This window comes from Mauremys mutica, chromosome 5 (assembly GCF_020497125.1).
Source record: "Mauremys mutica isolate MM-2020 ecotype Southern chromosome 5, ASM2049712v1, whole genome shotgun sequence".
Taxonomy (NCBI): Eukaryota; Metazoa; Chordata; order Testudines; family Geoemydidae; genus Mauremys; species Mauremys mutica.
This window is the reverse complement of record NC_059076.1, coordinates 88,097,232-88,121,846: the sequence shown is the minus strand read 5'-3', so window position 1 is coordinate 88,121,846 and position 24,615 is coordinate 88,097,232. Positions and strand designations below refer to the sequence as shown.

Below are 24,615 nucleotides of genomic sequence, written 5' to 3'. Positions count from 1 at the left end.
GCACTGTGAGAATTTTAAGGAACGTCAAATGAGACTGAGTCCATTTGATCACCTAAAATGTAGGAATTCTGTGGGTTTAACAAAACTGACTACTAAAACCTATGGAATCGGTTCACAATCAGGATTCTCACCAGATTTGCCTGTTACTTTGGGGTATGCTCATTTATTAGGGTTACTCTTCTGCGGGTGGGGGTGTCTGTAATTCTATCAATGTACTGCTTGTGTCACTTGTGTTCTCATATGGAGCTCTACTTCTTCCTGCCGCAAGTTCCCTCCCAATGGAGCTATCGTGCAGGACCTAAGTTCCTCAGGGCTGGGCTCTTCCAGCCCCAGAATCAGAGGAACACAGATATTAACAGAGTGTGTCTGACAGGACCGGGTTAATCAGCACTCCCAAGCTGACCCCTTATATGCCACTAGACTCAGCAGACTGGGTCAAGCAGCATCTCCAAGTTGTCACCCTCATGTGTCCCTGGTTCAGCACATTCCTATCCCCACTTTCACATTACAATTGTTCTGGTATCAAGTATCAGAGGGGTAGCCGTGTTAGTCTGGTTCTGTAGAAGCAGCAAATAATCCTGTGGCACCTTATAGACTAACAGACGTTTTGCAGCATGAGCTTTCGTGGGTGAATACCCACTTCTTCGGATGCAAGAGAATTGTTCTGGTAGTAACCCACTTGATGAGCAAACCCCACAGGACTTTTGGGCACTGCAGGGATCTTTTAGCTTAGGCACAGGCACCAACTTTCCTTGATGCCGGTGGGTGCTCGTGACCCCCCGCCCCTGGCGCCACCCAACTCTGCCCCCTCCCTGCCGCTATTGGACCCCTCCCCAAATCCCCAACCTGGCCCCACCTTTTCCTCGAGAGCACCGCGTTCCTCCTCCTCCTCCCGCTTGCCGCACAAAAAAGCTGGGGCGGAGGTGGAGGTGAGGTGGGGGGACGAGTCGGGGAGCTGCCGGTGGAGCAGCCCTGGAGCACCCACGTAGTCAGCGCCTATGAGCTTAGGTACGAGGAGCATTGCTGCAGAGCTAATGAGGAAACCAAAAACACCCACGAGGGGGAGGGAGAGAGAGAAGCAACCAGCTTAACCATGAAAGTTATTTATTGCCAGGTAATAACCATAGGGGGCCAAACAAACAAGAAATTATAATATTAGTCAGGAGAAGATGAAGTCCCAATGGAACTGATGCAGATTTTGGATCCAGGCATCAGAACACTTGAGCATAGGAAGGGGTTTTTGTAGAGAAACAATGGTTTGTGTGTAAACTGATGGCTCAAGGGAGTATAACAAAGTTGTTTTGTTCAAGCTAGACAATGGGAACTGATCATTCCTGGCTATGGGCCGTGTTCCTTCCCTGTGGCAATCGGGGGAGGTCCTGGACAATTGGAAAAAGGCAAATATAAGTGCCCATCTTTTAAAAAGGGAAGAAGGAGAACCCAGGGAACTACAGACCGGTCAGCCTCACCTCAGTCCCTGCAAAAATCACAGAGAAGGTCCTCAAGAAATCCATTTTGAAGCACATGGAGGAGAGGAAGGTGATCAGGAACAGTCAACATGGATTCACCAAGGGCAAGTCATCCCTGACCAACCTGATTGCCTTCTATGATGAGATAACTGGCTCTGTGGATATGAGGAAAGCAGTGGACGTGATATATCTTGACTTTAGCAAAGCCTCTGATATGGTCTCCCACAGTATTCTTGCCAGCAAGTTAAAGAAGTATGGATTGGATAGAAAGCTGGCAAGATTGTTGGGCTCAACAGATAGTGATCAATGGCTTGATGTCTAGTTGCCAGCCGGTATCAAGCAGAGGGCCCCAGGGATTGGTCCTGGAGCCAGTTTTGTTCAATGTCTTTATTAATGATCTGGATGATGGGATGGATTGCATCCCTCAGCAAGTTTTATAGATGGAGATATACCTATCTCATCGAGCTGGAAGGGACCCTAAAAGGTCGTTGAGTCCAGCCCCCTGCCTTCACTAGCAGGACCAAGTACTGATTTTTGCCCCAGATCCCTAAGTGGCCCCCTCAAGGATTAAACTCACAACCCTAGGTTTAGCAGACCAATGCTCAAACCACTGAGCTATCTCTTCCTCCCCTAAGCTGAGAGGAGAGGTAGATATGCTGGAGGGTAAGGATATGGTCCAGCATGACCTAGACAAATTGGAGGATTGGGCCAAAAGAAATCTGATGAGGTTCAACAAGGACAAGTGCAGAGTCCTGCACTTAGGATGGAAGAATCCCATGCACTGCTACAGGCTGGGGACCAACTGGCTAAGCAACAGTTCTACAGAAAAGGACCTGGGGATTACAGTGGATGAGAAGCTGGATATGACTCAGCAGTGTGCCCTTGTTGCCAAGAAGGCTAACAGCATATTGGGCTGTATTAGTATGAGCATTGCCAGCAGATCCAGGGAAGTGATTATTTCCCTGTTTGGCACTCCAGATGTGGTGAGGCCACATCTGGAGTATTGCATCCAGTTTTGGGCCCCCCCTACAGAAAGGATGTGGACAAACTGGACAGAGTCCAGCAGAGGGCAACGAAAATTAACAGGGGGCTGGGGCACATGACTTACGAGGAGAGGCTGAGGGAACTGGGCTTGTTTAGTCTGCAGAAGAATGAGGTGGGATTTGATAGCAGCCTTCAACCACCTGAAGGAGGGTTCCATAAAGGATGGAACTAGGCTGTTCTCAGTGGTGGTAGATGACAGAACAAGGAGCAATGGTCTCAAATTGTAGTGAGGGAGGTCTAGGTTGGATATTAGGAAGAACTATATTAGGAATAACTAGGAGGAAGCACTGGAATGGGTTACCTAGGGAGGTGGTGGAATCCAGAGGTGAAAGTAAGCTGATATGGGCTGGTACCGGTAAAAAGAGGCCGCCACTACCAGCCCATACCCAACTGCTGCAGCATCGCTTTAATGCCACTGCCCCTTTTGCACTCCCTGTTGGTGGCCCTGCCCCTCCCACCTGAGGCCCCACCCCTTCTGGGGGCCGAAGCTGGCCCCGTTACCGGTAAGTCTTCAGCTTTACTTTCACCCCGGTGGAATCTCCATCCTTAGAGGTTTTTAAGGCCTGGCTTGACAAAGCCCTGGCTGGGATAATTTAGTTGGTGTTGGCCCTGCTTTGAGTAGAGGGTTGGACTAGATGACCTTCTGAGGTCTCTTCCAACCCTAATCTTCTATGATTCCTTGGAGGGAGCACACAATGCAATTAGGGAGCTTCTCTATTTTGGATACCAATAAAGGATTTATTACTAGAATTGGTCTGATAACTACTGAGCTGGATGTGTGCAGGAGTGGGTTCATTAACATCTGGAGCAGAGATCCCCCATCATGCAGTGATTCCCTGCTTTTCTGGTCCCAGAGTTTGTGTGGTTCTTGCCTTGGAATCTGTTCTCCATTCTGTATGCTAATGGAGATGCCTCCTTGTCCCATCTTCGATGCAAATGAGGCTAGGGGAGTTTCCTTAATCCTGTCACCCTTATCCCAGGGGTTTAGGTGTGTCTCCCACTGCCTTTTCATTGCTTTTTGTAAGTCTTTCTTCTGACTGGTTTTGGTTCAAGCAGACGCAGGGGGTGGGGGAGGGTGTCTTTCATGAGTCAGACAGGCTGGGTACTGTGCCCGGGTTCCCCAAGAACACAGAGCTGCTGGGTAACAATTTATTGATGACTCATGAAAATAATTTTAGATAGTAGCTTTCCCCTTTGTATAATTAAAGATCTTGTATGTTGTGAAAGGTATTTACTTAAAACAAAGCAAACAAAGGAACCATCTCGATAGTTTAATACTGAGGGATAATAATAATAAATAGACCTTACATGCTTAAGGAGCTTGTTGCTTGAGCTCTGTTCTGGAGCTATTACTTTGTATTAATCATTCTACAAAGCATACCTTTCCTAGTGTAGTCATGCACAACTCTGTACAGTATCAGTAACAGAAATATTTCTTTCCTTCAGCAGTGTCTAATCCTGTTTACATGCTTGCTTTGATTCTTCACTCACTTTCCACTCCTTGCATGCCAGCACTGACATGGGCAAGATTTAGGGCCAAAACCACAGTAGTCATCCCATTGAAATCAATAGGACTATTTGTGTGTATTAGGATATATCTACATGGCAAAAAAAAAAAAGAAGAAACAAATGCAGCCCAGGAAGGAAGATGGGTTTCAGAGCCTGAGCCCAGACATCTAAATGGCTATTTTTGGCATTGTGGCATGAGCCTGAATCTTTAAACTCAGGCTCTGAGACTCACTGCGGTGGGTATTTTCCATGTAGACATACCCTTAGATTAGCTGGATTTGACCTTATTTGTTTTCTTGCATACCCCCATGTAAACACTATGGACCTACAGATGCAAACTTCAGGCGAATTGCTAGGAATCACCTGAGAATCACATGCACGTAATATGCAGATTGAATGCATTGTTTCACTTTATAAAATAGGAAAGAGAGATCAGTGATTTTACAAAGAAGCCCTCAAAACCACCCTTTGCCAGTTTGGTAGAAAAATTCTTAAATCATAAAACCAAGTATGCTCCCATAAGGTCAGTTACAATCTGTTTTAAACAAAAATAAAACCGCTAGAAAGCCTGGATGAAGTCTTTTCCCAGGGCCATCTACTTCAGAGGTCACATACTGGGAAAAGGAGGAATGGAAGAAACACAGCACAACCCCAGTAAACATTTAGTATCAAGTAAAAGAGGAGATCCCATGAATAAAACAGAATGTCATACAAAACAGTGATTGAGACATAAAGTATTTTTAAGGTGCCATCTAAAAAGAGCCATGTGATGGGGTGGGTGTACCCCATCCAGAGCAGGGTGAATGCACCCCATGGACTGCCCTTGGCCTCTGAAGCTCTATTCCCTAGCCCTAGGCTGGCAGCTGTGTAGATTTTATCTGAAAGACCCACCTGCACTTCTCCTGTCTACATCATCATTTCTCAAACTTTATGCAAGAGAAGTGGATTTCACCCTGTAAGACCTCACAGCCAGAGTCAATAGAGTCACCCTGGCTCTCAAGTTGTAAGGCCTCACAGCCAGAGTCAATAGGATTGCCCCTTCTCTCAGAGCTGAATGGCCCAGCAGCCAGTTGGGGAAGTGGGCCGCCACCACCACCTAGGGATGGGTGACAGCCAGGGTACAGGGACCAGGTCTCAGCCCTAAGCCCTATCAGTAGCAAGGATCTCTGCCACTGAGTTAGCTGGGATCCAGACTGAAACATGCTCATTGCTACCTACCACAGGGCTACTTCCTATCTTGTCCCTTGTAGTTGAGCAGCAGGCATCTCTGGGGTTTCCAGTCCAGTGCAGATGGCTACCAGAGACCCTGGGTTCTCGTAGACCTCTGCCGCTGTCTGGGTCTCCGCCTAGGCTTCAATATCCCTGGCTCCTGCTGTCAGAGTCTCTGGTACTTCCCAGGCTGGAGCCTACAGTGAGCATCCTTCTTCCTCAGCTGTCAGCCCTGCCTGAGCTGATCTGCTCACTTTTATACTATAGCTAAATGTGGAGCATGCCCAGTAGGGTCCAGGGGTGTGTGGCTTCCTCAGCCCACAATGCTGAGTTAACCCTTACCTGTCCAGTGAGGGGTGAGTGCACCCCATTACAAGCCAACAAATAAACCAAACAGAAAAAAATTAGGCTTGTCCAAACAAAAGCAGGTACCTAAGGTACAGTCTGGCAAATGGGAAATGTACTGTAAGACATGACAATGCTAAAGACCTATATATGTATATTAAATATATACCCACACAAAAAAAAAGATATAAACTAATGGGAAGAGTTGCAAATAGGCAACTGTGGTAAGATATGCCTCATTAAAATGAACATACTGTCCAAAATATTATAAACTCTCAGTATCCTACATGGGAACACACCCAAACCATCAGGCTTTTCAGAGTGAATGGGTGTGGATTGGAACAAACTACTCAAACAAAAAAAAAGGGAATGTTTGAGAGAGGTGGGGAACTAGTGTCTTTAATCAGTGTTTACTCAGTACTTACTATCAGTGATTTCAATAAGAGTTAATTGAGTGAAGAAAGTTACAGTTAGGGAGTACCTCAGGGTTTGGCTCAATAAAAATTGCCATGATTCACTGATTAGTCTTGGTGAGTTCTTAGATGACCTATGTCAAGTTCTGGTTACACTGACAGAAAGCTAAACCACTTCTGAAAACAGATTTACTAATAAACTAGCCCTCTGGGAACTATTTTTGTTCATCTAGCACTATTTCCAGAGGCAATTTGAACTGTGCTAAATCAGGGTCACGCTGAACTCTAAGCTCTAACACAGGACTCAAACACAGTGCTGGAACAACACTATTGTAATTCTGTTATGCGGGAGCAAACTACACTACCCAGTTTTAAACCCACACAGTTTGAAACTGGTAGCATGGATAGAGCTTTATGGTTACCACCTCTTAAAGGAAATATTGCACATTTGCATTGTTTGGACTTGTTACTATAATCCCCTTTCCAATCCATATGCTTATTCGGAATTCAGAACTGCATATAAGCACATTCTCTGACATGGCTCCCTTTATTATTCTCTATTAATTGTAGGACTGTGATGAGCGTAGGGCTGGAATAGCAGTTGTGGGGTGGTCAGGCATTTGTGCTGAGGCTCAATTCCCTAGCCCCAGGCTGGTGGCTGTGTGGATTTTATCCAAAAGACTCTCCTGCCTAGGTCACCATTTTTTCAAACTTTATGCAAGAGAAGTGGCTTTCACCCTTAGACAGAAAGATGCAGCAGCAAGTTTTGATTTCATTAAGTTGCTCAAAGGAGTCAGAACACACGGTCTCTTCCTTTCCACACTTCTCATCCTGAGGAGAAAGCCAAGCCAACTAGTATCTTGTAAATGGTCTAGAGGAGAAGAAAGTATGGTAGTGTATCCAGTAGGGGAGCATATAGTATCTCAGTGTTACATAAGATGTAAAATTGAGGTTTCCTATATAAAAATCTGCAGCATGTTGGAAATTAATAATTTAGAGCAAAATAAAAAATGAATTTAATATCAAATTCACTACTGAAGGGAAACTAATAATTACTTGATTTATTTTCCTATTTAATTTACCTAAAACCATTCAATTTTTTCATGTGAAGATACCACATAATCTATATTCTGCTCCACTGGAGTGCCACAGAATCTGGGAGTTTTGGTCAAGCTGTCTACGGAACTTGCAGGGGCCTTGCCCAACATAAACCACACATGAGGGAGGCTAGATCTGAAATGGACAGTAATAGACAAAAGATAGCTAAGCCACCCTGTGAAATATGGTGAAGAGCTAGGTGTGCTCACAAGGAAAAGAGGAGAGAGAGGGAGAGAGAACGGAGTCTGTCTCCAGAGTCGTGCCAGCCTCTGCACCTAAATACAACTTCAGTCACTTATCAAACTGTGTTCCCCATAAATTTATTTTTGCTTGAGGACCCTGGATTGTGTAGGCTTCTGACGAAGTGGGTATTCACCCACAAAAGCTCATGCTCCAAAACGTCTGTTAGTCTATAAGGTGCCACAAGACTCTTTGCTGCTTGTGTAGGCTTAAAGGAGAATGTGGAACTTGAACAAAAGACACTCAAGGGACTTATTTTGACTATTACAACCCCTTACATGGGTATAAATAAAGATTACCAGAAATATTATTTGCAATACAACACAGATGAGAGAAAAGAAGGCAAAAATAGAAGTTAGTGGGAAAGCAAATTAAGAACAGATGTTGGCACTTTTTACTCAGAGAATAAACATGACAAATGACCTGTGGACAAGGTTGTTGGGAGGTCATTCAAGAAAAAGATGTCATATTAGGAAAAGCGTGGGCCAAATCCTTATTCAGGAACTACTCCCATTAACTTCAATGGGACTTTTATCTAAGTAAGTAAGGACTCCAAAGGCATGACTGTACAAGATTTTTTTTTAAGTTAGCATGCCAGGAGGCCCCTAAAAATATCCCTAAAACTATTAGTGTACCCTAATATGTTTTCACATTTGATACAGATATTTTTGGATAAGTACTGACAGCAGGATTTGTATTTAAATGTTTCTTTAGTCTGGTGCCTAACTAAATATTACAGATGGCAGAATGAAAGCACTTCCAACCATGAGACAACTTGTTTTAATATGAATAGGGCAGGGGTTTGTTACCGTGTCACCATAATATCGGGCCACTGGGATCAGTTCTATTTTTCATGTCCTTTATAACATCATACAGAAAAGCATTTTCAGCTAAAATAACGTGAGCTAGATTTTTATTTCAAGTATAGCGCTGTGAAAGCTGCGCCAAAGCTTTGAGAAGCATTGTGCCTCAGAGATACCTCTCAGTCACCATTGCTCCCCTGCTTTCTCCTTGCCCCTGGGAGCAATAAATGTTTGCATACGGCAGTGACATTTGTCTACCTGTTTCAGTGCCATAGGCTAACAGACTCACCTCAGAAATGTCAAATACAATGAAAGTTAAAATTACAGCAGGCAAAACCACCCCAATGGACCCCACTCTCTCACAAACCAAGTTGGGTGAGTTTTTCCAGTTTGTTAACTAAACCTTAACTACAGGGACCTACTATCACCGAATCCACAGCAGCTGCTGCGGTCTGTAGCCATGAGAGCAACAGGCATCAAAATAAAGTACCACAGCTAACTGCCAAACTGAAAAAATATATACCTACAACAGACCACCACCAAAGACCCCTTTAATGCTCTCTTCATTTTTTTAACACCATCAAAGAAAGACAAGCCTCAAAGCCATGACTGAGTTAATAAAATCTGAAGATGTTACATGTCAGGTATTGAGAGTTCTGGTAGCTAATGGCAACCAGAAAATGTCCTGGCTAAGGCCAAAACTTGAGGACCTGACTTAGTTTTTACTAAGGTAAAATTCCATTGCCTTCAGTGGAGTTTGCCTAAATATGGTCTAAATAAAAACTGAGTTTTGGCCCACAGCATTTGTCCTTAATTGTAAAAAAAATAGAGCTTATTATTGTGGCTCATCAGGAGTTAGCAAAATAAAATGAGAATATGGGAGGATCTCAATCACCAGGCCTCATGGAAGGTCTGAAGCCATGACTGAGAGACTGAATTCTGAAAGCTCCTCTACAAAGGACATGTCTATCTGTCTAGGTTCTTCTATGCCCCGCTCCCCAACACTATAGCATCAGAGCAACTCGCATGAGTAAAAATGACAACAGCGATATCTCAATCCCCCTTCCCAATGAGGATTTTATCATAAGAAAGCCTTGATGAAGATGTGGTTTTTGCAAGTCTGGGTCTGACTCAGGAAGGAGAGCAGAAGAAAGCCATAAAAAAAGCAAAGATCAATGATGATCCAGCCTATTTAGAACATATGCTGCATAAGTGTCAATGGAGGAAGAAATATGGAAACCTGGAGCCACTGGGGCTGAACAGCCAGTTGGGGGCCACACGGTGCTTCCCTTACTCACCCATATAGTCTCACTGGCTTCAGTAGGATTACATGTGAGAGTACAACAAGCAGGAATTGTCTTTTAGGATCCAGCCCTCCTTCATGTGAAATCAATGGCAAAACTCCCATTGACTTCAATATTGCCAGCACGCAGCTCCAGTAATGAAAGTTACAGGAAAGAGCTTGTACAGCCAAGAGGCTCAGACTAACAGTAAAAATGGAGCACAGCTGGTACAATTTGGGTCCAAGAGGAATATCTGAGTTTTGACTCCAACCATCTACATACTTATATAGGCATGCATAACCATCCCTTACTGTCAATCTCCAAGGGCAGCCACACTTCTTTGCTGTCACACACCTGGAACGGCAGTGTGTACAAGGGGGAAGTTAGCTGTCTCTAGGGCTCAAACCCACAGGCAGCATAGAGCAGCAAACAGTTCAGGGGCTCAGGCCCTTAAGCAGGGCAGGGGTGGAGCACCCAGAAAATAGTCTAGGGCAGTGCTTCTCAAAGCTGGTCCGCCACTTTTTCAGGGAAAGCCCCTGGCAGTCTGCGCCAGTTTGTTTACCTACCGCATCCGCAGGTTCGGCCGATCGCAGCTCCCACTGGCCGCGGTTTTCTGCTCCAGGCCAATGGGGGTTGCGGGAAGCGGCATGGGCCGAGGGTTGTGCTGACCGTGGCTTCCCACCACCCCCATTGCCCTGGAGCGGCGAACCGCAGCCAGTGGGAGCCACGATTGTCTGAACCTGCAGACACAGCAGGTAAACAAACCGGACCGGACCGCCGGGGGCTTTCCCTGAACAAGCTGCGGACCAGCTTTGAGAAGCACGGTCTAGGACACTCACCCAAGGGGTGCCCATGGAGCCCAGGCCTCCTGAGCTAAGGAGAGGGAGTACTGCCACTCCAGGGGAGGGAACACAGGCCCACCCACTCCACCACATCCCAGCCCAGGGTCCTAACAGTGGCAGAGTGGTCTGCCACTGGGTCAGCGGGGAATCCACCTGCAACATGCTTACCATGTCTCCAGCAGCACCACAGCCAGACAGTAGTCTGGTTCCCCTGGGCTGCTTCCTACACTCCTCCTCGGATGTACCTTCATCCAAGGGTCATCCTCCATCTCTCCAGGGTACACTGCAAGCAACAGAAGTCTTCTGTGGGCTCCTGCATCAGCAGTGGGGAGAACACATCCATCTCCTTTGGCAGCTGCTTCCCACCTGAGCTACAGGGCCCACCTTTTATACTTCCTGTTCCTGGCCTGCCCCTCTGCTTACGGCATGGAGAGCGTGGCCTTCCTAGTTCTGCTCACCAAGGAGCATCTGGCTGTCCCTCACTGTCAATCTCCAAGGGCAGCCACGCCTCTTTGCTACACTTTGCATCGATCTTGAAAACAAAAAAGCCTATGAAATGTAGAACAGTTACAATCAATGGTTTTGTAGCACAAAGTGCTAATACCAAGACAGTATAATATAGTGTCCATCAAACACAATATACATTGTTACGCTTCTACCCAGGTTTGGAATAAGAACGCAGGAAAACTGATTTGTGAATGGATGTTGCCATTCAATGTGCTTTTCTACCAAACATTTCACAAGTCGTGAAGCCTGACCCATGTTACCATGTTCTTCCTTACATGTTCTTAACTGAAAAGACTGCTCCTAACTTCTTGAAAGCTAGGTGCAGTAGAATAATAGACGGTCTGAAACAGAAGTAGTTTGAAGGGTGTAAACATCAAAGGAAAGAGAGGAGTTGCTAGCATGGTCAAGAGGATATAAGTAGATATAATAAAATAAAATTAAGACAAAGACATCTTAGGATGAATATCAGGAAAAGGGAAAGCTTCCCAAGGGTAAACTTAATTAGACTAAAGGGCCATCATCTGAGAAAAGTGGTAGAAATCTCATTAATTGAAATAGTAAAACTGGAAAAGAAAAAGCACTGAAAAATATACTGTAGAGAACAACTGGTACATTGGCAGGAGAATGAACTAGCAGAACTAATAGATCCTTCTCTTCTCTAATTTTTATTACTATGATCTGAAGGACAGATGGGATGTCATGGTCATCTTACCACATATAACTCAGGAGTGATCACATGATGTATAGCACAGAACTCACTTCCTGTGCCATTTTACAGTTTCACACAACCCAGAGGTCCCCAAACTATGAGGAACATAGGGAGGAACATTGGGGGGCACGGCGTGGCCCAGGCCAGCCCCCATGGGAGGCAGGGAGGGAGCACCACCCAGCCACACTTCCAGCTCTGCTCCAGCCCTGCCCCCAGCCCCAGTTCCTGGCCCCACGCTCAGCCCCACTCGCAGCCTTGGCCCCTGGCCACAGCCCAGCCGCGGCTCCACCCCCGACCCCAGCCCCACTCCCATCCTCAACCCCTGGCCGCAATTCCGTTTCCAGCCTCAGCCCTACTCCCGGTCTCAGAGACCACCCCCAGCTGAGGCCCATCTCAGCTCCCTTACCCCTGTCCGCATCCCCACCTGTCCCCGGGAACCCTGGCCACACTCCTGGCCCCAGTTCTGGGGGGGGGAGGGGCATGGACAAGGGTAAGGGGGGGGTGACCCTGAAAAGTTTGGGGACCACTGACATAACCCAATGATACAATGTGAATATTTTAACAAGGGGTTCCCACAAAATTTCTCACCCTTATTCTGCGATAAACCTCATGTACTAGGAATGTGTGTGCCCATAGGAAATGGGGGGGGGAGGGAGGAAGAGAAGGATTAGGGACTCTATTAATTTAGCGTCTCATTTAGACAAAAATCCTTTCATGTAGCTATAACCACGAAAACCAACCCCTCTTGCCAGTCAAACTTATTGCACTTACTCAAAACATTTGTATTTTGTTCCTAAAAAATATACAGAGAATTCTGACATCATAGTACAATGATCACCAGGAGTCGGGAGGGAAGACCTTGTATGAAACCAAGAAGTATCCTTTCCCGGGGAAAATTATTTTTTAAATACCTACCATTTGTAGTAAGCTGCTCCATTACACATGCAAAAATATGTGTGCGTCAACAGTGTATTGTAGTAGAGCCTCAGAGATAAGAGATTTCTGTCAGGAATAGGTGAGCAGTGTCCAGAGAGAGGTTAACTCTAGCACAGTGGTTTTCAACCTGTGGTCCATGGACACCTGGGGGTCCGCCAACTATGTCTCAGATTTCCAAAGGGGTCTGCACCTCCATTTGAACTTTTGTAGGTGTCTGCAAATGAAAAAAGGTTGAAAACCACTGCTCTAGTGGACTCAGGGAAATCATCCTAATCCTCCCTTCAGTTTGTTAGCAGAATTTTAACAAGAGGTTCCCCATAAATACTCTCCAGAACATCAGTCACAAACAAACATGCAGTGTTCCAGTCTAGTTTATAAAGAGATCGTGCTGCAGTCAAGCTGCTTAATAAGATCAGTTTCATATTTTAAATGGAATTTAAACTTTGAATGCAGAGGCATCAACACAATCTGTAAATTGAAAGATGGTGGCTATACCATACACTTTATACTGCTTAATTCAGCTATCTCATGCCTCCCTGAGTAAGATTAACATTGAAAATATACAAGATTGGCATAGAAAATCTGGGGATAGTCTGCCAATTTCATGACAGTAAGAAAAATATTTACATTATGGTAGATTTATTAAATCATTCATTGCAAGAATTGTAGCAATGTAATATGAATAGAGACAAGATCTAAGAAAAATAATAGCTAGAAATATAAAAATATAAAAAGGCCTAAACTTTCTTTTTTTCCTTTTCAATTAATACAATGAGTCAGTGACATGGATCTCACAAGGGAGCAAGTTCCTCCAAGCTTGGACATTGTGAGAAAAACATGATATTTAAACAGAACAGCAAAAAAAAAAAAAAAAAAAAAAAAAGGATCCAAAACTGAAGAGCCCTGTTGTTAGACACAAGCTTTCAATTGTTGTATAAAAATAAAAGTCACCAATGAAAATAGGATTAAAAAATGTCTGAAGGATATAAAACATTAAAGTCAATAGAAGTCTTCTACTGACTTAACCGGGGTTTGGATCAAGCTCATGAACTCCCATGCTTCAGGACATAAATTAAAAAGAAATGTCATATAGGCAGGTGATTCCAGAGACTGCGGGTATTGGACTAGATCAGAGGTGGGCAAACTACGGCCTGTGGGCCACATCCGGCCCATGAAACCCTCCTGCCTGGCCCCTGAGCTCCTGGCCTGGGAGGCTCGCCCCCGGCTCCTCCCCCACTGTTCTCCCTCCTCCGCAGCCTCAGCTCACTGCACCACCACCGGCACAATGCTCTGGATGGCGGGGCTACAAGCTCCTGGGGCAGCGCAGCTGCAGAGCCCAGCCTGACCCAGTGCTCTGTGGCTGGCTCCAGCCAGGCACGGCTGTAGCACCGCCAGCCACCGGTGCTCCAAGCAGCACGGTAAGGGGGTAGTGGATGGGGGGTTGGATAGAGGACAGGGGAGTTTGGGATGGTGGTCAGGGGGCGGGGGTCTGATAGGGGTTGGGGCAGTCAGAGGGCGGGGAACAGGGGTTGAATGGGGGCAGCAGTCCCGGGGGGGGGTAGTCAGGAAGGAGGGGGTGGCTGGAGGGGGTGGCAGGGGGCAGTCAGGGGCAGGGGTTCCGGGGGCAGTCAGGGAGAAGGGGTGTATGGATGGGCAGGAGTCCTAGGGGGGCAGTCAGGAATGAGAGGAGGGGTTGGATGAGGCGGCAGGGGGCAGTCAGGGGTGGGGGTTCCGGGAGCAGTCAGGGGACAGAGAGAAGGGATGGTTGGATGGGGCAGGGGTTCCCGGGGGGGCGGGCAATTAGGAAGGAGAGGAGGGGTTGGATGGGGCGGTGCAGGGCAGTCAGGGGCAAGGGTTTCGGGGGGGGTCAGAGGACAGGGAGTGGGGGGGTGAATGGGGTAGGGATCCCAGGGGGGCCGTCAGGGAAGAGGGGGATTTGGATGGGCCAGGAGTCCAGGGTGGCCGTCAGGGGGCCAGAAGCAGGGAGGGGGGGCGGGCCACGCCCCCCTCCCCTAACTGGCCCGCTATACAATTTCCAAAACCCGATGCGTCCCTTGGGCCAAAAAGTTTGCCCGCCCCTGGACTAGATACACTGCTGGTCTGATCTGGTATGACAATTCCTGTATAACGCATTTGAATAATTGATTCACTTAACACAAGTATGAACAACAAATGATCAGCTGAGCCACATGATTCTAGATAGACAGCAGTTTGGACATAGCCAGTAAATGCTGATCAGCAATGAAGTTATGGAACTTCCACAAGTTCCTGAGGAGGTTGTGAAGGGTAGGAATATAACAGGGTTTAAAAGAGAACTAAATTCATGGAGGTTAAGTCCATTAATCGCTATTAGCCAGGATGGGTAAGGAATGGTGTCCCTAGCCTCTGTCTGTCAGAGGGTGGTGATGGACAGCAGGAGAAAGATCACTTGATCGTTACCTGTTAGGTTCACTCCCTCTTGGGCACCTGGCATTGGCCACTGTCAGTAGACAGGATACTGGGCTGGATTGACCTTTGGTCTGACCCAGTACGGCCATTCTTATGTTCTTATGTATAGAATAATCAACTGCATTCACTAGATTTTTAGTTTTAATGACTGATAAACCAGCATAGATTTTTCAAATGTTTAATAAATTATATCAGCAGGTCTTAACAACTTAATCAAGTCTGCATGTGAAACAACAGGCCAGAATCAAAGATGTTACTCAAATTCTGTATTACAGACACAGAAGTACTGTAATATGCAATGAGAAAAGGCTCAAAAGTGGCAAGATGAGTGGGCATGCCAAAAACAGTTTTCTGTTTCTTTTATAATGGGAGATTAGCATACATCCATTTAGAGATGTGATTCAGACTAAAGGAGATGGGAAGACAGAGATCTAAAACAATAATGAAAACCAGAGAAGTAGATTAGTGTAATGAGAAGGTAAAGACATAAGGGGAAGAGGTGCTTATAAAGCATAGAGCCCAAATATCCACCAAAAAGGAAATCACAAGGGAAAAACAGTACTGCAAACTACCTGGGGGAAAAAAATCAGAGAGGTAAAATTTAAACCAAAACTGGACACCAAAGTTCCAATCCTTCCCAAGTAAAATCAAGCCAGTTTTGCCATTGACTCTAATAGGGACAGGATTTGGTGCCAAATGAACAACATCATTTACATACCAGTATTTCATGTACTAATATGTCAAATACTGTCAGCAGAACCAAAAATATCAAGAGAAATGACAACCCACTTGATTTAGACTTGTCAAGGTCTTTACAGACCACATAGCAGTTTCTGTTGAGTGACCTACTCTGAGCTCAGATGAAAAAAAGAGAGAAGTATGTTAGGAACTGATCCTAGGCAACAATTTTCAGATAAAATTTTGAAATTCCAACAATTCTGAGACAAAAGAAAACAAGACATATGATCTGATTTACACCAATTTTACACCAGTATAACTTCATTGGGCCTGTAATTTCACCCTTGTACTACATTCCAGTTTGGCATAGGGAAGGGAGGAGGGCATTTGGGGCTTTATGACACCTCTGTGCCTCCCCCTTGTGGGAGCTACTCGAGGTTGGTTTAGCCCTTGGGGCAAGCTGGAGCAGCCCTGAGGCCTGCCCTAACTTGTGCCCAATTCCAGCAACCATGTATTGCTAGGGGTTAAGGGACACTCTGACCATGTCTTCTCCAACTCCCTGAACATCTCTTATGCCTGGGACTTCTGTGGGGGAGGATGGTGTAGCGCCTGAGAAGCTGTCTCTACATCTACTAAAGAGCTCCCTCAATATTGGCGGAATTTCTCCAGCCGGCACTTACAGCCATATTATGACTCCGCTACACTGGCATAAGGAACTGTGAGGCACGGATGAATGAGTCCCATGGACTTTAATGGAGTTAATCCTGATTTACACTGGCATAAGTGAGCTCGAATCAGCCCCATAGGCCAGAAATTGTGAATTACAGAAGGCTATGAATGAATGACACATTTTATAAACAGGAACAATTAATGCATATTGAAATTCTGACAGAACACAGGATGTATGCAATAAATTAACTCTACTGTTAAGAGGATCAGCCATAACCTGTGGAACTTGAGGATGGAGAGCAGACAGAGGGGAGTCATTTAAACTAACACTAACAGAGGACACTGAAACAAAAATACTACTAAATAAACACGAGGGGAAGGAATCAAATATCACAGATGGTGAACACCGAAGAGGAAAAACAGTTTTCATAAGATTGCCACAATTTTATAATGAAATATTATGAGAATAGCTGTTCTTGTAAGAGTTAGGCTACATCCAAACTAGTACTAGTAAACAAGCCCCTTCAGCACTCTAATTCAACCCAGAACCAAAATTTTAGGACTAGGTACAGATCTGGGGGGTTCAAATCCAACCCTTTGTCCCCAAATATTCCCAATGGTTCAGATGTGAAGTTCAAGTTTTTGTCCATCTCTAGAAAATATGTCTGAAGTGTCTGATCACAATGATTTCCAGTGCATTACATTTTAAATGTCATTAGCAGCCAGATTCTGATTCATTGTCAAGGTCAAAGGGCACAAAACCTAAGTAAATGGAATCTTTTAAAAGATCTAATTGTGGCCTAAAAATAGGAGTTTTATCTGTAAGAAAAACTCAATAATGCACTGTCACAAAATCATGATGTCAAGGCCGTGTTCAGTTAAGTGAGGGAGTGAGTATAAAATCCATTATTTCAAATGTAAGTCAAATACAGTCATCATATTCAAAATAGAAGAAAAAGGCTAATCAAAATTTAAACTAAAATCTTCTGAACTCAGTAAAAGACCAAACAGTGGTTACCAAATCTGAAAGCACCAGTACTTGCTGAATTCTTTTACATGCCTACAGAACAGAATGGTAAATAATGACCACCACAGTGCCTGGAAAGCAGACAAAAATCTTGGCACTCAAAGGAGGTCACAGTACTGTACGGTCACCCCGCTCCTGTCAGAAAGGGGTTAAAAGCAGCCAAGGGAGGCTGGTTGGGTAGTCAGCCACAGGTGTGGTTGCACCCAATTAGGGCACAGCTGGTCATGATAAAAGGGCAGGTTGAGAGGGTAGGAGAAACTCTTGCTCCAGCTCGGGAGCAGAGAGGACCAGGCTGCCTGGGAGAGCAAGCAGGGTACCTGAGACAGAGCAGGGCTGGGGAAGGGCAGGCAGAGCTGAGGAGCCCTGGCCTGGTGAGTCCCTGGGCTGAGGTCTTGCTAAAGGCCAGGGAAGGTATAGGGCTGCAAGGAGGCAGCTGGGGCTCAAAAGGCAGCAGGTCCAATCCCCTTGCCAGTGATGAGTGGCCATTACAGACTGCAGTTTTCCCCTGAGAGAAGGGGATAGATGAGGAATGGCAGTAGCCACTGAGGCAAGGTGTGCATAGGGGGTTGGGGTTCCCCTGGGAGGGGAACCCAGAGTGTGGGGGCACTGTTGTGGAGCAGCACCCCCAGGTAAGGAGCACGGGGTCCGGCAGGGACATGGGGCCAGAGATGGTGGAGACAATGGGGCAAGTAACAGGGCGAGACACCAGCCCATAGAGGGTGCTCCAGGGCTGTGTGAGCTAATTCCTGGAGTGACCAGCAGGAGATGCCGCAGTGGTGAGTCTGCACTGTGTTACAAATACCTGATGCAGTCTTAAGTAAATGACCCAAAGCCTCAATTGGGAGCAAGGGCCAAACAAGCTCCATCATCGCTATGCCTCTACATAGCAGAGTGAGAAAAAGAATAGCTAATTTTAGCCGAGGTTGTCCTTGAAGTGGAGGAGTCCTCCAATCCAATTCTTTTGAGACATAAAGGTCATGGAAAAAACACAGATTTGTTGCCAAGCATTCAAAAGTGAAGTCATGGGGTAGTATTCAGTAGCAGTGAAACTGGTCATATGTTATAATTTGGTCACATAATCATTAAATAGCTCCACAAAAGAAAAACTTGCTGATATTCCAAGTTCTACATGCACAAGTGGTTTATCAAAAAAAAAAAGGCACATGCTTTTTTGCAAGTAAAAGAGCAGAAGTCAGAAGTTGTTTCCACTTTCACCTACTTGAATCTTGTAATCAGTTTAGGTAATATGTTCTACACATTTGAACTGGAATGTTGGCAAGTCAACAGGGATGATTCAAGTATGAGCTTCTGCTCCCATTAGGGAACATAGTCTTGTGATCATAAGAGGAAAGTGGAAGTCTGTACTCCTGGATTCTGTTCCTGGCTCTACCATTGACCCACATGGGACATTGGGCAAATCACCTACATTCTTTGTGCCCTATATGTAATTATGTAATAATATTTGTATCCTGCCAGAGGAAGTGTTAAAAAGCTTTAATAAACCACACTGAGTTCCTCAGAAGAAAAGTAGGCTAAGCACTATCTAAATGCACAGTATTATTATTTTTACTGGTTGAAAACAATTAAAAATTCATTTAAAACTAAAGGAAACAATACTCATACAAATTTTCAGTCTGACTACTTAAAATTATCTTTGGAGTGTAATATGGCAGGCAAGAATATTGTCATATAAGCAAATACTATGGTATCTATATCTTAAATCAGGGGTTCTCAACCTTTTTCTTTCTGATGCCCCCCCAAAATGCTATAACAATGCCACAGCCCTCCTGTGCCACAGCTTTTTTTCTTCATATCCAGTAGCTTAAAAGCTATATTAGATTGATAGTTATACAGTTAAATACACGCAATATATAAGAGAACGATAAAATAGGTACAAAAATCAAAAAAATATTATTTTTGTTTTACTTACTTAGTGTGAAACTTGTTACCGGGTGGCCCACTAAGGTGAGTCGGGGGTGAAAGTAACGATCCCTCCGCGACCCTCGCTGCGCAGGGCTGAAACCAGAGCCATAACCCCGCCGCACAGGGCTCAAGCCAAAGCTCGAGCCCCACCAGGCTGAAGCCCAAGCCCCACCACCCGGGGCTGAAGCCAAAGTCTGAGCCTCACCAAGCAAGGCTGAAGCCAAAGCCCAAACCCCGCTGCCCAGGGCTGAAGCCCGATTTATTTTGGTGGACCCCATGAAATCTCCTTGCTGTGGACCCCCGGTTGAGAACCACTGTCTTAAATAATTACTGAGATATAGACTATCAAAACAGATTTTTTTATAACTGCATAAAAATTGAAGCACTAGAGCAACCTTAACCATCAAAGTGCTATGTTAACAAGAGATACTGAGCCAAATGCATCCCTGGAATAACTCCACTGAAGACAACAGAATTACACCAGGGATCAATCTGGTATATTCATTATGATAACATTGCAGTTCAGAAGGCCTGCTGCCAATACACAGTGAAAGATGAACATTACAAGATGTGGCTAAACAAAATGTAATATTTCACTAGCAACAGTGAATGAAATTTTCATTTGAAGCCAATGTATCTTTTGGCATCTTTTTCTCTTAACATGTCTATGGTCAGAAACATTTCTATATAGATTAACAAAGCGTATTTTTAGTCTGTGCATGAACATAGCTTATTAATTTTTGAAGACTGTTGTGGATTGCTAGTTTCACTTAGTGAAAATTTCAGTTTTTGGCAGCTTCTCTAAAGTTCCTTTCTGTCAGATCCATATTAATGGCAGAAAGTGATTTACTGTGAATTTTTGCTTCTAAAAAAGACAGTCCTTTTTTTCATTGTATGCACAGCACTGCTTAACAATGGGTGATTGTTAGCTGCTGCTAAATTTGGTCACATTAGACCCCTCTTGCATAGGAAGGCATTTACAGTATGAAGAGGTCCACCATCCTTACCGTAGTATAATATATATTACATAATTATAATAATAATATAATAATATTACATAATATAATAATATTACATAATTACTTACTGGGAAATTCAATGGATTATGTGTAATTAATTATTACAGTATGTGTTATTAGAAATATGTGCATTGGTTTATGTGTAACTGGAAATGGAATGCTTTATGTTCAAGGTCTCCATACTTCTTTTAATGTAGAATGACTCTATTGCCGTTACTGGACCTGATTCTGATTGGTGCTGAGGACCTACAACACCCTTTGAAATACAAGGTCGGATCTTAACAGGTTTGTAGAAAACATAGCTTTCAAGCTGTCCTCACGCACTAGAATCAGAATGTTTCAGTGGCAAGAATTCATGTTCCTAAACAGTGCTAATGGCAGTAATCACCATCCACTCCCACGCCAGCTACAATTTTTGAAAGAGAATGGCTCCCAAAGAGATTAAGGAATGCAAAAGAGAGAGTAGTGAACTAAAGCAGTGTGGTCTAGTGGCTAGCACATCAGCATAGGCATCAAGAGATCTCTTTTCTATTCCCGCCTTTTCCATTGAGCTGCTCTATGACCTTGGGCAAGTTACTTTACCTCTTTGTGTGTCAGTTTCTCTTCCCACACGCTTGTTGGTCTTATTTACTTAGGCTGTAAGCTCGTTGGGGCAGGGACTATCCCTCACTATACGTTTGTACAGTGCCAAACCCAATAGAGTCCTGATCTTGATTGAGGCATGTAGGTGCTATTATAATACATGTTATAAATAATAATAATAATATGTCTCTTTCTTATCACTAATTGCAGGAAAAGCTGTATATTCATGTATACCATTTCCGAATACCACTGGTACATAATCCTTAAATTCCTTGCATCTTTTTCTCTTGGCCACAGAGTATTTAAATTACTCAGTCAGCCCCTATGATTAAAAAATGCTTAATGGAACAAGTCACAAATTGCAGTATATTGGGAACTGATAAACTGGCTGAAGTCAACTGTGACAAAAATGGGCTTCTCTACTTGACTTGAATACTGTCCAAAAGGTACTGTGCTTGGAGCACACCTTCAGAATTATGGTGAAATTTGGAAATGGAAGGACCCTCATCAATGCAGCCATAGTTTAATGCCTCAACTTCTAAAAGGATGATTCTTAAGGAGATTTCAGATTAAAAAGGTGGATCTAACTAAATCATTAGCACTCGTTGAAAAGTCAGAAATTTTCATGAACTTTTGGTGGAAAATTTGTCTCCCTTTTTTGCTACATAATTTCAAAATCTGATTTTTTTTTCAAACAGCTCTATAAATTATAGTTCAGAGACTTACTATATTTCATACACTATTCCTAAAATATGTATATATTTTACACAATATATTTCTGAGGGAGGACGTGACAGTTATTAAGTAGTAGACTGTAGAACAGTAGATTGGCTAGTCTCTCTTTTTGTGAAATAATTATAGATTATTAAAAATAGTAAATAGAAATGAACAGTTGCATGCCATGATATACAAAGCCATGTGTTTATCTTTTGGTTTATCTTGGAGTTTTATACTGGCACCCATCAAAGTAGCATCTAAGCGCCTTCTTCATAAAAACAATAGCACTAATTGGTGGGGGGGATAACTCAGTGGTTTGAGCATTGGCCTGCTAAACCCAGGGTTGTCAATTCAATCCTTGAGGGGGGCCACTTAGGGATCTACAGCAAAAATCAGTAATTGGTCCTGCTAGTGAAGGCAGGGGGCTGGACTTGATGACTTTTCAGGGTCCCTTCCAGTTCTATGAGATATATCTCCATAAATTATTTTTTATTTTTATTTTTTTATTATTATAAGTCCCTAGTAGATTTCAAGGAATCTCAGCACTTCTCCCTTTTCAGGGTAAAAATTCTCTTTGGGTAGGGATTTTCTTTTGAATTTTTAGATTTTATTAATTTCCTGGGACATTTGTTTTGAGGGGTTGGTTAGGGTTCTTTGGGTGTAAGGGGGTGTCAGTATTATGATATACAGTCACAGAACAAGCCAGTTACTTGACTGAGGGTGGATTTGGAATGGGGGAATCCATTTCAGAGGAACACTGACAGCACAGTGAGGATATCTTTTACCTGCACACTATTCTCTTTTATTTCCTTTAAAGTTGCTGGGGTTGAAAGGGGTCTGCTTTATACTAAATTCCAGGTGGTAAAAACTAAAGACAAAATCAATGCAACATGGTTATTTTTCTGGTAATTTCTTTTTTTCACATTGGACCCAAAGATTTTTGTTTTATTACCAGGCAGTTCAGCTAACTGCTGATAACAGTGATATTTCAGTGGTATCTGGGAGTAACTGGTCAGGTGAGTTATTTCAAAAGTTATTTCATATTTAGCATCTTGTTTTCTCATCAACTGCTATTATTACGATTACAAAGGATTTGGTAACAACACTAATGTTCTAAATAAACATATTAATTCTAAATGTCTCGTATTATATCAGATATATAACTTCTTTCATTATTACTGATACACAATGTAAGGGGCTGGCTGGGAGACAAGGACCGAATGCCATCCAATTCTGAATAGAGTATTAAACGCAAAAGAAACATTGGGAGTCCCAAGTCACTGACACTACACTCCTTAATGTTATCTGATATACAATATATTTTCTTTTATTGTGGAAACAATTTGAAAGCCTGCTTCTGGAAAAGCCAATGAGCCAAATCTCATTGCCTTAATGGCAGCTGGATCAGGCCCTTTATCTAAAGTGAAACACACATATTTATTTTAGTTTAGGTTTTTGTTCTTATCTGTCGTATTTTCAATTTTTACCCATGCACACTTTCACTGTGTGAGGGACAGAAGAAGATCTACGCACACTATTCTCAATGGGTGTTTCCTTCCATAGTAGAACAGACCCCCAAAACAGGTATTCTTCCTCTATCCAGGAAGGCAGCAAAATCCCAAGAAATAAGAAGGCCTCTTCTGATGCAGAAAACCACTCTATTTTCACAATATATTCACTGTGCAGCAACTACAGGCCTAGTAATCTTGGTTCAGCAGCAAGAGGCCCTGATCTTGAATTTATGTTACCATGATGGCTAAGAATAATGAACCAGGAATATACACAAACCAGATAAAAACAACAGTGTTGAATCACAGATTTAGGGTTATAAACACAAAATGTTTTAGCCAAAGTAAAAAATAAATAAATAAACTAGCATTTATTCCTCTCAATTAAATATGTTACTTGTAGCTACAATTTAAATTTTTGCTTCAGCTTGAGTTTTCTGTTATATTGAATTTTGGTATGCTGAAATCACATTTCCTTCTGTTTAGAGAAAGACTATAGTTTTGTTAACAAATATAGACCTCCTATCTGCACAACTATATAAATATAGTGATTAGACTAGGCACATTCCAGATGCCAAAATCTAAATAAAATCTCAGCCAAGATAATACAATAAAAGTAAAGGAATATGAAAAGGAGATAAGCTTGGGAGTTCTTACTTCTGGTAAGCAAAAGTAGCCATGGATGGGGTCTCCATTAGCAACAACGGCTGAGCCAGGGTAACTAAGCAGTCCCATACATTTCAATCAACTTTACAGAGCAATGCTTTCCATGTCTTAGAATATTTTGCCTAATTTAATAGGAAGTTGTCTAAAAGGTTAAGCAGATAGATAGGTTGATATTCATCCCTGATATCTGCAGGGCTTTATTTTTATTTTTTTTTAATAATTAGAGATGAACTAATCTCTTTCCATACGAACCAGAAAAAAAACATCAACACACAAGAGACATCTTTTTCCTGATGGCTTCTCCTGAGCTAAGCACTGAAGCCTCGTCATCACTCATCACTGCAGCCATCCAACCTCCTCCGCTTTGCCTCCCCGGTACCAACCTTGGGCATTCGGATGTGCTCCATGGCGTCCAGGCAGCTCCCAGATGAGTCTCATGCACCTTCCACAACGAACAGGGATGGATTCATAGGGATCTACAGTCTGTATATCAGATTTTTATTTTCCTGGGCGGGAGGGGGGAATGGGGGGGGGATACATTGTACCTCTGTTTCGATGCTTGCAGGTCAGTCATTGGCTCCACCCCCAAGGGCAGCTGCCATGATTCCCCTCCCCCAGCTTAGATGCAGCCTGAGCCCGCACAGGCGGCAAGGAAACGCAGTCAGCACGGCCCTAAAGACTGACAGGTTCAGGCTTGCCTTTTACCTAGTGCCGCCCCAGAGGTGCCGGAGTAGTGCCAATGAATGCATCTCTCTCTAATTTTGCATCCAGTTGCAAATGCTGCCATTAGCTGCCATCACTATTTACTCCAGTCTTTACAAAGCATCCCCTCATCCTAGGTCCTGGAGAAGGAAAATGTGCCAGGTGAGAGGGGGACTCTGCCGGAATTGCATCCCCTCTTCTGTGCTCATCCCCTGGTCCAGAGTGAGCGATTTCCAGACGCTGCGGTCGCTGGCCTTGCCGCATCCCCT

General features: G+C 43.9%; 1 protein-coding gene across 2 annotated transcripts in view; it reads right to left on the bottom strand.

The window, feature by feature from the left end:
* MTMR7 (myotubularin related protein 7) overlaps positions 1-24,307 on the bottom strand; it is a 79,916-nt gene extending 55,609 nt beyond the window's left edge. Inside the window, exon 1 of one of the 2 annotated variants that reach the window (XM_045017406.1) lies at positions 24,028-24,307. In XM_045017406.1, coding sequence (XP_044873341.1) covers positions 24,028-24,051 — 24 coding nt within the window. In that variant the 5' untranslated portion in view covers positions 24,052-24,307. Of the gene's footprint in view, positions 1-5,240; positions 5,329-24,027 lie in introns of those variants that run through there. The other variant, XM_045017407.1, reaches the window with a different exon arrangement.
* Positions 24,308-24,615: the final 308 nt, after the last annotated feature.